A 15718-nucleotide genomic window follows, 5' to 3' on the forward strand; every position below is an offset into this window, starting at 1 on the left:
CAAGACAATTAATAGACATGCTCACATGCATATGCTGCCTCCATTCAATTATATTGGATACTTAATTCTCATGGCCAATATAATTCTCTATTGCATGCATGCCTCTTGTCCTCCAGCAAACTACGCTAGCTATCTGGTTAGGCAAAAAGTCATGAGTTGGTTTGTGTATATATAGCAAATGGATTCAGAGAGGAGACGAGCACATGAGCAACGTGCCTGATGATCGATCGATCGATCGATCGATGCTACAAATCATATAGCTAGCTAGACTTTCGAGTAATAAATGGACGGGTTCATGCATGCCTCGGGCCTCGGCAATGGCACCTGCAGCACGGCCGCCGAGGGACCAACGGCCTTCTTTCGTCCAATTTCAGCACGTTGTTCAATTATTAGTTAGTTAAAATCACTAGCTACAAATTTAACAAAACAAATAAATATCACCATATTTTTCTGGTCACAATTGAAACGATCATGAAAATGGAACAAAAGACATGTGGCCGTAAATATAATAAATTATCGATGCTCCATAATAGCTGGGAAATTAAAAAATGAAAAATTATTATCCAGGCGATGTTCAATTATCGATGCTTTAAACTTGAAACTGCAATTTATCACAGATGGTCGTGACATGGAGAAACCTTTTTGCAGAAGAAAAATGATACAAAAATATAACATGACACACTCAACTACATGGATACAAACCTCACGGTATGGATATCGGATCCACTACATGGAGTATGTCAAACTGAGTTTCATACTACATTTTTCATGTAGTATATCATTGCTCATATAAATTATAATATTGGTCGAACTCGAACAACTGGTCGGGCCCTATCTTTGAGATCTTGGTATAGCAAGGGATTTAATTATTTTATCAGACCCTTCAATTTTTTAATATATATATATATATATATATATTGTATTCATTATATAAAATATAATTATTAATTTATTTTGGAAACATATATATGATTTGTCTAGTAAATATTAATTTGAAATTATAAGTTAAAATAAATTTTAGTGAAGATTTATTTTGATGGATAATTTTAATTTTTTATTAGTTAAAATTAAATTTTGACAATGATTTTTAAATTTTTATTGGTTCTTATTATATTTGATTAATAATTTTTAATTTTTTACTATCCAAATTAAGTTTGATAGTAATTTTTAATTTTTGACGGCCGTAGTTAAATTGTACATATAATTTTTAATTTTTTTAATGATCAAAATTATATTTGATTGATAATTTTAAATTTTTTATGATTAAAGTTAGATTTTGACTGATAATTTATTATTTTTTCTAAGTCAAAATTTGATCATTAATTTTAATTTTTTATTAATTAAAATTTAATTTACTGCAGATAAATTTGTCTAATAAATTAAAAATATTTATTGGTCATACTAATTATAATTGATATTTTTATAAAAATACTTTTAAAATTTTAAAAATATATTTAATATTGTACTTACATTATTTATCTCTAAATTTTATTTTTTTTATCTTTCTCTCTTATCTTTCATCCTTGCTCCTCCACGTGTTATTATGCACACCCGCTGTGCTTTTTAATTCACTGTCTATGTCAAAAAAAAAAAATTACTGACTAAATATTTTTAACTAAATAAATTTGATCGATAATTTATCAAAATTAAAATTAATAAAAGGATGCATGAATTAACTCCCACTAATGTAGGATTTGAAGGAAAGTATATATTGTATGTAATCATATTTAATTTTTTACAAAACATTATTTTCACGACTTGAACCAATGTGACTTCTAGATCATACTAAAAAACTTTAACATCACACCAAACTCCCCATCATCAAAGTTGACATTAATTAAAAAACAAATTAAATAGTAATAAAATGTATATTAATAGTATTATAATAATTTATCACTCATTGTCAAATTTAACTAATATTTTTAATATTTTATTAACACATTTTAATTTTATTTAGTTAATTAAAAATATTTATTAGATAAATATATTATTTTTTAATAAATTATACTTGAAAGTTTAAGAGAAAATTAATTTGTATCTTTAAAATTTTATTCATAAAGAAGTGAGGCTTAGCATAATAACAAAATTATTGCTTGTGATTTTACAAACTCTTCTTTTAAATTTTACTAACAAAATTAAATATATTTAATAATATTTTTAAAAAATAATTAAGACTCATTTTTTATATCTTTATATTTTTTTCTAGAGTCTTGAAAATTATTGAACCGATAATAATGCATAATTAATTGGTTTAGTTACTAACCGTCGTCGGTACACATGGACAAAGTCCTTTAAAGATTAGTGTTTCATGAAACATGCAGTGAATTATTTTTAAGCAAGTTGACTAATTAATTGTTGCATCTTCAATTAATCACGTAAAGATCAATGTGGACGATCGACAGGAATAATTAAGCTGGAGTTAAATTTTGAAACGCAATATCTCATAATGAGAATTAATGAATTAATTTAATCATAGATACATCCAATGCTAAGTCAGACATCATGCAAATTACGTGGTCAACTCTTTTATTATTAAAAAAAGGGAAAAAAAATACTGTACTTAGTCGATGTGAATTGGTTGAATACTACCATTTATACATACTTATTGACTATGAACATTAGTTGACTTGATAGCCAATCAGCATTTTATATAATTTTATAATAATATTTATATATACAATTATTACTTGAAATTTTACTCACTCGACCTATTTTGCCTGCTAATTCATTTAATTTGCATTATATATACAATTTAAATTATTTTTTATTGTTTAAAACCAAAAATAAAAATTCAAAATTTCGTTATCCAACTGCTAGATCGCCACTTGTCCACCACGTACCTGATGCCGGGGATAGACTTGTAACCGCCGCCCGACAGCTGTCAGGAAATATCCATGCTTACTAATTTCTGTTCATTAAGTTGCGGAAGCCAAAACCTGGGTGACGTGGCACTTTGTCCTGTAGCACGACCAATGAAAAATCAGTCACAATTATTTTTATTATTATTTTATTGTTTACGTTTTGGATTATTTTCTGCCATAAATTTTGCTTTTTTGTTTTTTTAAAAAAAAAAAATTGTATCTTTGGTTTGCTTTCGTGATTCCACTATAAATACCTGAGCAGAGATTGCATAAGCAGCAGAGCAAGCTCGGGAAGGGATAGGGGAGGAAGTCGATCGCGATCGTTTTCCGCTAGTCTTTGATCACGGCGGCTTGCTCGTTGGAGAGAGAAAGGTGAGAGATTGATGTGTGTGCTTGCGTATAATATTCTTTGGCTTTGTTTGTTACAGTTGGACTTTCTTTGGACGGGAATCGTCGCCTCGCCCTTCGGCGGAGAGGAGCTAGCCCTGCGAATCTATCTTTTATATATTGTGACCTCGATCAGAAGAGGGTTGTTCCTTGCCGACTCGGTTCTTATGGAGGTCGATGGGAGATCTGCAAAGGCGTGAACTTTTGCGGATTCGATGCCTATCACTTGAGGAATCTTTGAGTAAAATGGACCAAAGTTTGGATTTCTTTTTTTCGAAAGAATTGTTCGCTCGAATTCGTTTTGTTGTTGTGCCGCCTTTGTTTTGTTTTCTTTTCTGTTCTTGCGGCAGGAAACAGAGAGTAATTTCCCGTTCGACTTTTCTCTTCCTCTTGCTATTTTGTCGTGGTTGTCCTATTTTGACTCTTCCTACTCCATTACGCCTCTTGATTCCTGCTGAACTTTCTGTCTTTATATATCACCAAACTTGCTCATTAATGGTTGCATTTGTTATGTGCTCCAGGCAAAGCAGTGATCTTGGAGATTTCTTCTTGAGACTTTACTGACATTATCCGGGAAGATGACGGTTTTCAGCATTGAAAGCGTTATAGATGAATTTGAAACGACGACCAAGAATGCTGGTCACCACCAGAGAGAGACCCTCCGGCAGATTCTTGAGCAAAATGGCAAAGCAGAGTACTTGCAGAGCTTAGGCCTTGGCGGAAGAACTGACCCAGAGAGCTACAAAGCATGCGTCCCCTTGGTCACTCACAGTGACCTGGAGCCGTACATCCAGAGGATCGCGGATGGTGATTCTTCTCCCATTCTGACAGGCAAACCTATACCTGCAATTTCACTCAGGTGGTGCTTTTAGACTCGTGCGTCCCTTTTAGATTGCTCATCTTGTCTTCCTAACTCATATAGTTCCTCTCTGATGGTTCAGTTCTGGCACCACACAAGGGAAACGCAAGTATTTACCATTCACTGAGGAGTTAGTTCAGTCCACAATGCAGATATATCGGACTTCATTTGCATTCAGAAACAGGTATGTAGCTTCAACACACTAGGCACATTGATCTCCATTGCTAGATTTCCTAATTACTTAATGTTGCTTTCAGGGAGTATCCGATAGGCGATGGAAAAGCTTTACAATTCATCTATGGCAGCAAGCAGTTCAAAACTAAAGGAGGTCTTACGGCGACAACAGCGACGACCAATGTGTACATGAGTGAACAATTCAAATGCACTATGAAGGATATCCAATCTCAGTGTGCAAGTCCTGATGAAGTTATATTCGGTCCAGATTACCAACAGTCCTTGTATTGCCACCTCCTATGTGGGTTGATTTACTCAGATGAAGTGCAGTTCATATTCTCCACCTTTGCTCACAGCCTAGTTCATTCTTTTCGAATTTTCGAGAAGGTGTGGGAAGAAATCTGCACAGATATTAGAGTAGGAGTTCTCTCAAGCAGAATTACTGTTCCATCTATTCGCGAAGCTGTTTCTAAGATTTTAGTCCCCAATCCTAGTCTGGCAGACTCCATATACAACAAGTGTGTTGGATTGAGCAACTGGTACGGTGTGATCCCGGCGCTTTGGCCTAATGCCAAATATGTCTATGGCATCATGACAGGGTCTATGGAGCCATATCTGAAGACACTAAGGCACTATGCAGGCAACCTGCCCCTTATGAGTGCTGATTATGGATCTTCAGAAGGATGGATTGGTGCCAATGTGAATCCTAGCTTGCCTCCAGAGTTGGCTACCTTTGTAGTGCTTCCGAATATCGGTTACTTCGAGTTCATTCCTTTGGAGAAGCCTCAAATGCAGGAGCTGGAGATTAGTCCCAGCTCCATTCACTACGTAGAAGCCGAGCCGATAGGCCTCACGGATGTTGAGGTTGGCAAAGAATATGAAGTTGTCATTAGCAATTTCGCAGGTATCTTTTTTCATCTGCACATCCTGTTTGCTAAGCAACTTTTCCAGTTAGATTAACATTTCCATCATGGTTGTTAGTTTCTTAAGCAACCAACTAGCTGTTAACTTGCATTCTCCATTTACACACTGAAGGTGCTTCTGAATTGGTTTCCTTAATCTTTTCATTTGTTCTTGGTATCCATCAAAAACACATTCTTGTCATATGCCCAAGTTTTGATACACATAACTGATCAATGTGCATTCTACCGCAGGTTTGTATCGGTATAGATTGGGAGATGTGGTAAAAGTAACTGGCTTTCATAACTGTGCGCCCGAGCTTCAGTTCATATGCAGGAGAAGCCTAATGCTGAGCATCAACATAGATAAGAACACTGAGAAAGATCTGCAGTTATCAGTTGAAGAGGCAGCTAAGCTTTTGGCTGAGGAAAAAATACAGGTTGTAGATTTCACTAGCCATGCTGACACTTTGACAGACCCAGGACACTATGTGATCTTTTGGGAGCTAAGCTCGGACTCGAGTGATGAGATTCTCCAAAGCTGCTGCAATTGCTTAGACCTATCTTTTGCTGATGCTGGTTATGTTAGCTCCAGAAAAGTCAGTGCTATTGGACCTCTAGAACTTCGCATTGTGCGGAAAGGAACATTCAATATGATCTTAGACCATTATGTTGGACTCGGGGGCGTCTTGAGCCAGTTTAAGGTTCCGCGCTGCATCAGCCAATCGAACAACAAGGTTTTGCAGATCTTGTGCAAGAATGTTACAAGCTGTTATTTCAGCACTGCCTATGAAAAGTGAAAAAAAAAACATGCTTGTAAACATCATCTGATGTAGTTTCTCATGTATCCTTTGAGCATAGGAGTAGTCCTACTCAGTGCATGATCTTCAGTACCTGTTAAGATTTGAATGTAGAATCCTATGCCAATGCCAATCCTTTCAAGTTAAATTTGGTCTCTGTTTATCCTTGCACAAGAATTGGCTCGACTACCATCTGTTATCAGATTCGAACGACAGCTGAAAACAATTGACAGGTTGGGACTTAAAATCCTTTGTTTGCTGAAACTTTCTTCCTACTGATGTTTGTAGATGTCCATCCACCACATCCCAAATTGCAAAAGCCTTCTCAACAAGTTTGCAAAGCTATCTAAATCATTGAGAAAGAGATAGAAAAATGAAAATGTGGAAGGTTGCTGTTTTTGACACTGGATTCTGCGGCTATCTACTGATTTTGTCTGATAGTTGCACAATGAATATGACAGTTTTGTTGGTCAGTCCTATGCTTGTTACCACTTCATTCATATATAATTGTAGCATTTTTTTTTCACTGAAAGATGTTCATTTCTAATATGCAAGATGTTCACTCTTAGTCTCTTGCTGATTTAATGCATGTAAGTACATAAAAGATATCCTTGTTTAGACTTTTTTTTTTAATTTATCTGTTTTTTTTTAAAAGTGTAATCTGACTTCTGTTATAATGTCAACTAACTCTTGTATGAATAAACACTTCTGTTATAATGCCAACTAAATCTTACACTTTTTTAAAAGTGTAAGATTTGACTGGGATTGACTGTTATTTGGTTGCTTCAATCTCCAACTTCTTTTTTACTGTGCATATGTTGGATATATTTGTGGAATTATTTGTTTAAAAACATTATATGATTGTAAAATATTAATTATACATGGAAAAAAATGGATTATTCATTATATTGGGGTGATGGCCTTCTATGATTATGCACATTAGTTGAATTCCTACATTAAGACATTTGGTCGGTGAGCTTGCATTTGTAGCAACAAATATAAATGTTCTGCTAAATCCGCAATGAGTGTTCCTTTACAGGCTCTCGGAGTAATAATCAACAAATGAAACTAGTTGCTGCAACCCAATCCAATGGACTCGACTGCAGGCTTATCTAACCGACATGATGCGTTAGAAGATTTTCATGAACAGGTGACGAGTGAAGTAGGGGAAAATTGTCGATACCAAATTACTTGAGTAGCTTCTGCGTGGAATTCAGACATCTATCAAGCTTGAGCAGCTGTGGAAGCAAGAGGAGAATCTACACCCTGTTTATCGTGATCGAATCTAACTACGATGCATGTTATGTTGTCCGCGCTGCCACGGAAGAAGGCAGTCTCTGTTAACTTCCTTGCTGCAGTGTCAGCTTCTTCTTCAACTTTCATAATTGCAACAGCATCCTGAAGACAAATGTTAGCAATGCATGTCACTGTAAAATTTGGACCAAACATGCACTGGGACAACAAAATGTGACTATTTTCTCCAATTCAATCTGTTATATCTGATATAATACTCATCAAAGAAGACGGTGTGAAATTATATATCTAACCTCATTTGTCACCACATCCCAAAGACCATCGCTGGCCAAAACTAGATATTCCAATTCTCCATCCACCACTTGTTCCTGACAATATGTTGATGCAAATATGACTTCTCTATGCAGGACCAAAAGCATAAGCACACGCGTGCGCACACACACAAAATAAATAAATAAAATAATTGGCCTCTGAACAGGCATATATGGAAAGTATTGATCTGAATCTTTTTGAAGTTGGTAACAAGTCGACAGGGAAAAGCTTGAGGTGTCTATGCAGTAGTGAACTACCTGAATCTCAGGTTCTGCGACAACAAACTGTTTTAGAAGGCGGTTTCCAAATGCTCTTGACATTGCCAATACACCTCCAACCCTCCAAGTGCCTATATAACATAAGTGTTAACAATCAACGCGTGGACTGGAAACTCAGTTAAAATTCACATAAAAGAAAATTGGTTTGCGAGTGAAAACTCTCAGCCACTATCAACGCTCATCAGGAATGCAGGGCCAATATTTCAAACATCAAAAACAGTTCCATACCCATGCCACTTGCATCTTCTCAAAATTTTGTTTGCTCAATGAAAACTCTTCCACCAATATGATAGCTTATCAGGAATAAAGAACCTATATATTTCAAACATGAAACTCATCTAACTACCCATATGAAATTTATTTGTTACCACCAGTCATCCTATCCCAAATATGCATCATATTTCCCACCTGTCTGCTATTATCCTAAACAAAATATGGATGAGAAAAAAATATATATTGCATCATGAAGATAAGAGAGAATGTTTGTGCTGATAGCTGAAGTTCGAAATCATGTACTAGAAAAGTATATTAAATGTTGTTCTAAATTATATACTAGTAAAGTTTATTCGATGATTGTCAAACTAGGAACCATGAGAAGGAAATATTTCAGAATGCCAGTAGACTTACCAGCCCAAATGACAACTCCTCCAGCATCCTCAATTCTCTTGCGCTCGTCACTTCTGTTTGGCTTGTGATCCTCAGAAAGGGGAATTGCTACCAAATAAACCAAGAAATGATGCTTTAGAACTCAAAAAGTTTAAACAGCTTAGGAGGTGATATAATTTCTAGAAAAGATTTGTTGGTTTTGAAACAATATGGAGGCTAAATTTAATACTTGATAATTTTGACAAGTAAAGAAAGTGTTCTCATATCTGAAATGGATATACAAAATAATTTAGAATTTTTGTAGTTCACATGCTTGTACATTAGGCAAATTTTAGAGTATGGTAAAAAGTAAAATACAAGAAGAAAAAACTGAAAATGCTATGTATAAGCAAATTCTATCCTTGTCATACTTGTTAATTACATGTACAACTGCCCTCCTGTGTCATATAACCTCTAAGGACACCCAAACAAAATTTCCATAAAAGAGAAAGGAGAATAAGATCAATATTCACCTTTTCCTGCCTTTGATATCACAGTACGTGAATCACCAACATTCGCTACATATAAGTGCTTGCCAATCAAGATAGCTGTCGAAGCTGTAGAACCATCATCTCTGGAAGAGTTGCTTTCCACATCTAAGAAATCTGTATCCGTTTTCTTGTATGTTTCACCTGCAATTCTTATGAAATTCTAGATGCGTCCAAGGAGAAGAAACTGACAAAATTACAAAATCAGTAAATTAACAAAGCTTGTTAATACTTATTGCAAGCTTCGTGTCAGTCATGAATTTTGAGTGTTTCATTAGGTTGTCAAACAAGTGTTCCTTCAAGTATTCAGCAGCTCGTGAACCGCCATGTCCTGCAATACCAAATTAACTAAAAAACATAGATTTGACACATGACAAACAGAAATGTGTATTTACAGAAAGCACAACAGACCATCAAATATTCCAAAAAGGCCGATTGTTTGCCCATCAATCGTTAATGATTTCAAATCATAGTAGTCCTCCATGCTTGCTCTTTTTCCCCTGAAGCTAGAGTACCCACAACTGAAACTTCCGTCCTCACTACAAGCATAGAGAAGTTGGCAAACCTTTAGATGAACAAAGATACTTGCAAGGTAATTATCACAAGTTTCAATAAACAACATATGGTAGTATTAACAATATAATATTAGATTGGATAACATTACAATCTACGTGATTATTATGAACTAGGCCCCCTAACATGTGGCTGGAAAATAATTTTTCTCTTTAATAAGACCCAGAACATATAATTGGTATCCAAATTCTAGGTAATTTGAGTATTTTTCACATCATCCCTGCAACCAGGCCTTCTAGGCCATTTTATTGACCCTAATTTTATTGACCCTGTAGAGACCATGATACTTTCACAACAGATCGTAATGGTTCAAGTTGATCATATTGTAACTCACAAGCTAGTTTATCCCAATAGGAATGGCATTGGGACAGGCATTTTTTATTTTTACAGTCTGGCATGGTTCAGACATAGCACAAGTTGGCACACCATGTACATGATGGAATCCACATGGCAAACCATGAGACCATTTTCAAGGAGAATGTTTGGTAAACCAAGCAGCGAAATAGGCTAGGAGAGTGGAATGATCCACGAATAGACTGACAAAATTTGAGAAACAAAGAATATAAGAAAAATACAGAAAATAACAACTGAGAAAGAAGGGTAGCCGGTTAAGGATCACCATTCGTTGGATGTACTTGTCCTCCCATATTCCCTCCTCCAGTACCAAGTAACACTGGTTTGTATGGTCATGTATCCTTCAATCTTACATTTACAGGTCCAACTTCTATGCAACACATGACAAAGTAAGACAAATCTTGACATTACAAATTTACTTAGCAAGGGGACAAGATTCATGAAGTTGATTCCAAATAGTTGGAAAATATGGCTCATGGAGTCATCGTTGTTTTCATTCCAATTTCAGAAGTGATAAGTGTCTGGGAATGGAATAGGGAGATTTGCCAATTTAAGAGTTCTCAAGTGAAGAGGCATTCACTCTGCAGACCGGACCATAAACAATGAGTAGCCAGAACAACATTTCAATGGTGTTGAAGCAGCAGCGAGATGTAAATAATGCAACTGAATGCTGCAGACTGAACCATAAACAATGAGTAGCTCAGGTGTTGAAGCTGCAATGAGATGTAAAGAATGTCATTTAATGGATAAACGTCATGGGCCTTTGAAATGGTTACCTCAAGCCTGCAGCAAACAACTTGATTCATTATGCCATTCCTATCAACATTCAAGTCAGATCCTCATTTATGAATTAAATACCTACCATGAACTATCAACCTCATGAAATTTTCTTTAAACAATGTTCCACTTAATGGAGAATGTGTACTTCATGATTTGGCAATTTCCTCTACAAAGGTAGGAACTTCTCAAATGTTAGCATCACAAACACATTGGAAATTCTGAAAGCAGAACTAAAAAATACCACCTAAAAGAAATGTCCTGATCATGATACCTTCCCATTGTTGGCCACGCATCTCATAGGGGCCTGTCCACGTTTCTCATGCTAACAATTATCATGATCCCCATGAAACCAAACTTGAACCGTACATGAGGAAGGACGCCCAGTCAAATATATATATAGTGCAACAAATAAAACATAATTTCTTAGATCACCAAAATATGGCAGAATAATTAATAACAAAACCATATTTGAAACAACTTGCATGTAACAGCTGTATGAAAATTTTCGTAGTAGTGTTCAAGAAATGCACATCGCTCGGCATTTATTATCGACTAACGGGGGAAAATAAATAAACAGAGGACAGCAGCAGTTACAGAGTTCGATTACAAGCGCTTGACGTACAACCATGCACATAATGTACCTTTTCCATCCTCCAGTGGCATAATCGCCAGTTCCTGAAGCATCCTTTTCAGGTGAAACATTGGATGTAGCTCCAGGACCCGCAGCTGTAGCAGAATCCACCATCATATTTAAAAATACTCAGAATGGCCGGTCCAGCCTCTTACCAACGCAGCTGTAGCACTCTAGTTCCCCTCTTCCAATGTAGCTTATACTGAGATAATAGCATACCATTTAAGCTGTCATTTGATGGTCTGCAAAGGGAAAAAAAACATAGAAAATGGGAAAGGAAACGTCATTCAACAACTTCCAACCATCGAAAAAATAAAGCGGCAAAGATTCTTTATGGATTTTGATCTGAAAAAAAAAATGCTCGGATCACCCAGAGAATCTTCAACCATGATCCAAATCTCAAAATACAAGAAAGCGACGAGACAGAGAAATAACAAGCATAGAGAATCATCGACTGAGCCTTCCGATTACTTAAAAACGTCGATCTACATCCGACCGAAGAGACCGTCGATTTCAGGGCGAGATCGCATGAGGCAGGCGCAGCGGAGAGAGATCGGGACTGGGGATCAGGTATTCGACCTGGGATTCCGAATACGACGCCGTTGATCGTCGGAAACCCCACTAAGCGCGCGAGAGCGCGTTAGAGAGAGAGAGGAGAGAGAGACTGGCGGTGCGGCGTTTGATAATAGTTCAAATTAAAAACGGAGAGGAAGAGAGATGGGGAGCGATGGGCTGGCAGGAGGGTGGGATAGAACGTGGCACGGTGACGGTGGCATAAAGCGGTATGTCGGTCGTTGTACCAGTTGATATCCGAAACTTATAACGCACTCGTTATTAACGGATTATACCGGGCGTCTTGCATAACGATGACGTTTTCATGCGGCGCTAATCTACGCCATGTTTACACTACCAAAAGATGGAACTAAAAGAATTCTCGAAAAGGATAGAGAAAAAAATTTAATAGAAAAAATTGAAAAAAAAAACGACAGACAACAAAAAAAGATAATTTATTGAACCATGTAATCGGAGTTTTGAAATATCTAAATCACGTATTAGGATTTTAAATTTCTAAATTATGTATCTACCTCTCTTCTTTCCCATATATTATTCGAATAAAAAAAACTCTAAGCTATTTTATGTTTTCCCCTTAAAAAAAATCATAATCTCTCAACCTCTTTTATCGTCATCCCAACGAGTTTTTGCAATCTTTGTCCGTTTGGACAGTGGCGGAGCGTGACCAAATTTAGGGACTGGGCTGCCAGTCAAACAAAAACAAAATACAGTCGAATATCAAGTTCAAATACAAAATACGAGTTTTACAAATCGGCTCTTCGAGATTTCATATTTTTAAAACAAGTAATAATGTCATCATAGCTGAATTTCCTTGCAATCTCCTTCTCAACATTCACCAACAAAGCATTCCTCAAAAAATCATCTTCAATCTTGTTCCGTAATCTTGTTTTTACAATCTTCAAAGCCGAGAAGACACGCTCAGCACTTGCAGTAGATACTGGCAATGTAATGAGTAGATGAAGTAATCTATAAATCAAAGTATAAGCAACATGTCTTCCAGTTTTCATCAAACTATGAGACAATTCAGTTATTGTCTCCACTTGCCTCAAATGATCATCATCTGAAATATCAATAAGAAAATGCTCCAACTGATTCTCTAATGCCGCTATCTCTAGAGCAGTGAAATCGTCTGGATAATACTTCTGAACACATTGACATACCTTGGAAATGTCAACAGGATAGGACTCACATGTAGGTAGAAGCATGAGCATCAATGTTAACAAATCCATCACCTTATCATTGAACTTGAGATCTATTTCCTGCACTTGTGTATCAATAGTAACTAAAAAGATCTCAACTCGATAAAAATGCTCATTAGTAAACTGATCAGCCTGATGACGTTGACGCCCTCCACGCAAAATATGAATATCATTCATATTTGGAACATCGACACCATGATTGCCACAAAATGTTATCACTTCATTAAAAAATTTATCCCATCCTTCATCTCTCATTCTCTGAAGTCTTTGCCTAGTTGACTTCACAAGGCGCACAACATTAACTAGATCTTGCTGCTTTTTTTGTAAAGCTTCACATAGCAAATCAGTAATTGTCAAGACTTCTTTCATCAACCATAAGATAAATACAAACTCAAATGAATATAGATAGCCATGAGCTGTATCACCATCAATACGAAGTCGATAACCTGAAGAAGAATCACTAACAATATTTCCGAGAACTGAACTTACAGAATCAAACATTTCCAAAATGCTACGAATTGAAGCCAAGTGAGAACTCCACCTTGTATCTCCTGCACGATGCAATGTAGTAATTTGATTTTTTCCAGGACCTGAATCAAGCTCACCGAGAGAAAACAGATTATTCAAATTCCTAACTTGAGAATCATGGAGTTCCTCATGTCGTTTAGAAGATGAGTCAACTGTATTAATGATAAAACCTAATTGATTAAAAAACTTTCCAACTGGAATAACATGAGTCGAAGCTGCAACTAGAGCAAGTTGTAGACGATGAGCATAACAGTGTATATAATATGCATAAGGATTTTCCCTAAGTATAAGAGCTTGCAATCCATTCAATCTCCCCTTCATATTACTTCCACCATCGTAACCTTGCCCACGGATATTCTCTACTCTTAAAGAATGCTTAGAAAAAACTTCAAGCAAATGGGTTTTCAAAGTTTCTGCTTTTGCATCTGCAACATGAATCAAATCAAAGAATCTTTCTTGTAATTCTCCATTCACATCAACAAAACGCAAAACCAAAGCCATCTGCTCACGCTTTGCAACATCACAAGTCTCATCAAGAATAACACAAAATTTTGAATCTCCTACTTCATCACGAATGTGCTTTTGTATTAATGATCCATAGATACTAAGAATCTCTTTTTGAATATCCGGAGAAATATATTTACAAACTGTTGGAGCATTCTGTAAAACAACTTTATCAATCTCAGGATTAAAGTCCGCTAGCAACTTAATCATTTCAAGGAAGTTACCTCGGTTACTTGATTCACTGCTTTCATCATTCCCTCGAAATGCACAACCTTGTAATGCTAGCCACCTTGTAGTTGCAATTGACACTTTCAGCCGTAACTGATTGTTCTTCTTTTCTTCTTGACTATGTTTATGAAAAACACTTTCAACATGTCCTGCTTGATTCATCAAAGAATAATATGATCTCTGAGCATTATTATGATGTGAAGAAGGCTCGGATCCTACATGGTTTAGAAATGCACACTGCTTCCCATTATTCACTCTTTTCCATCCAGAGAAACCTGCAAATATGAATACATCAGAAGCACCTTTCCCCTTATTTTTCTCAGCAAATAGATAGCAAATGAAACAATATGCACAACCGGTTGTCACCGAATACTCCAACCACAAAGGAAATTTCTTAAACCAAGCATATTGAAAACGTCTGAATTGATGTCCATCAAAAACTGGCTTATATTGATTTTTTTCCAACTTCGGCTGCATTGGTCCTAACATAATGTATGCTCTTCGAACTTCATCTCTTTGACTAACCGGATACTCCCATATTTGCGGCCTTAAACTAGGATCTCTTTCTAATTTCTCTACACCATCATAAAATACTGCTTCTACTCGGGGTCGGACTCTTTCTTCCATCTCAGAATCCTCTGCCTCTCTATTACCATCGCCGATTCCACTTCCAGGAGTGATTTCATTATCATCAAATGAGGGAATTGAAGAACTCCCAATCCCATGTCCATTTGCATCTTCTGTGGTATTTGTAGAACTAAAATAAGACAATAGACTTCGAGTTCTCTTCTTTTTTCCCTGAAAATTCATACTAAAAAATCAAAATGGTAATCAACAGATAACATACAAGAATCGGAACAGCATAGCATGGCTTTGAATTTGAACTGAACTGAACCCAGAAGAATTCATATTCATACCTTATAATTGGCATCGGAACTCATTTCACTGAAATTGAAAACTGAAATTGAAAACTCGAGATGCAGCAGTCGGGCCGTCGGCAATCGCAAGAGCACTTCGGAACGCCCAGAAATTGCAGAGCACTGCTCTGCAATTGACGCCCAGAAATTTGACGCAGCCGTGCTGCCTGCTGGTGTGGTGAGAAGAGAACTGAGAGTGGTGGCTTCAGGCTTGGTGCTGCAGTCGGCACTCCGCGCGCAAGGCCAAGGATGGGGGGTCTGGAAGCAGATTTCTCAATGGGCTTAGGCTTAGAGAGGTCAGAGACTAGGGCTTCAATTTTTTTTTTGAAGATGGACTGGGCTACAGCCCAGTCCAGCCATAACGACGCTCCGTCGTTGCGTTTGGAGGAGCACCGACGGGGGCTATTTGTCGTCATCCCCTTCATTTCTGCGTGCGCAAAGAGACACAGCAAGTCGACATCAGTTTGAGATCAA

General features: G+C 36.6%; 3 protein-coding genes across 9 annotated transcripts; 1 reads left to right on the forward strand and 2 right to left on the reverse strand.

Moving 5' to 3' along the window:
* Window positions 1-3149: 3149 nt before the first annotated feature.
* LOC141827380 (jasmonoyl--L-amino acid synthetase GH3.5-like) lies at window positions 3150-6366 on the forward strand. Of its 3 annotated transcripts, none has more exons than XM_074714607.1 (5): window positions 3150-3233; window positions 3770-4107; window positions 4190-4291; window positions 4365-5185; window positions 5436-6366. In XM_074714607.1, the coding sequence occupies exons 2-5, from the start codon at window positions 3827-3829 to the stop codon at window positions 5978-5980; spliced, it is 1749 nt and encodes a 582-aa protein (XP_074570708.1). In that variant the 5' UTR covers window positions 3150-3233; window positions 3770-3826; the 3' UTR covers window positions 5981-6366. The 3 variants fall into 3 exon arrangements, with proteins under 3 accessions (XP_074570708.1, XP_074570707.1, XP_074570706.1); XM_074714606.1 differs by lacking the exon at window positions 3150-3233 and adding an exon at window positions 3417-3489; XM_074714605.1 differs by lacking the exon at window positions 3150-3233 and adding an exon at window positions 3422-3504.
* Window positions 6367-6947: 581 nt separating this feature from the next.
* Window positions 6948-11985, reverse strand: LOC141827678 (putative protein phosphatase 2C 52). 5 transcript variants are annotated; one of them, XM_074714986.1, is made up of 9 exons: window positions 11875-11985; window positions 11306-11537; window positions 9369-9496; window positions 9190-9288; window positions 8943-9101; window positions 8452-8538; window positions 7804-7895; window positions 7528-7602; window positions 6948-7378 (listed from the first exon to the last, which is right to left on the reverse strand). In XM_074714986.1, exons 2-9 carry the CDS (start codon window positions 11410-11412, stop codon window positions 7205-7207), a joined length of 921 nt encoding a protein of 306 aa, XP_074571087.1. In that variant the 5' UTR covers window positions 11413-11537; window positions 11875-11985; the 3' UTR covers window positions 6948-7204. The 5 variants fall into 5 exon arrangements, with proteins under 5 accessions (XP_074571087.1, XP_074571086.1, XP_074571084.1 ...); XM_074714985.1 differs by having other exon boundaries at window positions 11306-11497; window positions 11767-11985; XM_074714983.1 differs by having other exon boundaries at window positions 11767-11985.
* Window positions 11986-12611: 626 nt separating this feature from the next.
* LOC141827170 (uncharacterized) lies at window positions 12612-14309 on the reverse strand. The gene has a single exon (XM_074714418.1). The coding sequence runs from the start codon at window positions 14307-14309 to the stop codon at window positions 12612-12614; it is 1698 nt and encodes a 565-aa protein (XP_074570519.1).
* Window positions 14310-15718: the final 1409 nt, after the last annotated feature.

Source organism: Curcuma longa, chromosome 4, assembly GCF_044706935.1.
Source record: "Curcuma longa cultivar G26 ecotype Majalengka, Jawa Barat chromosome 4, ITB_CL_G26_1.1, whole genome shotgun sequence".
Lineage (NCBI taxonomy): Eukaryota > Viridiplantae > Streptophyta > Magnoliopsida > Zingiberales > Zingiberaceae > Curcuma > Curcuma longa.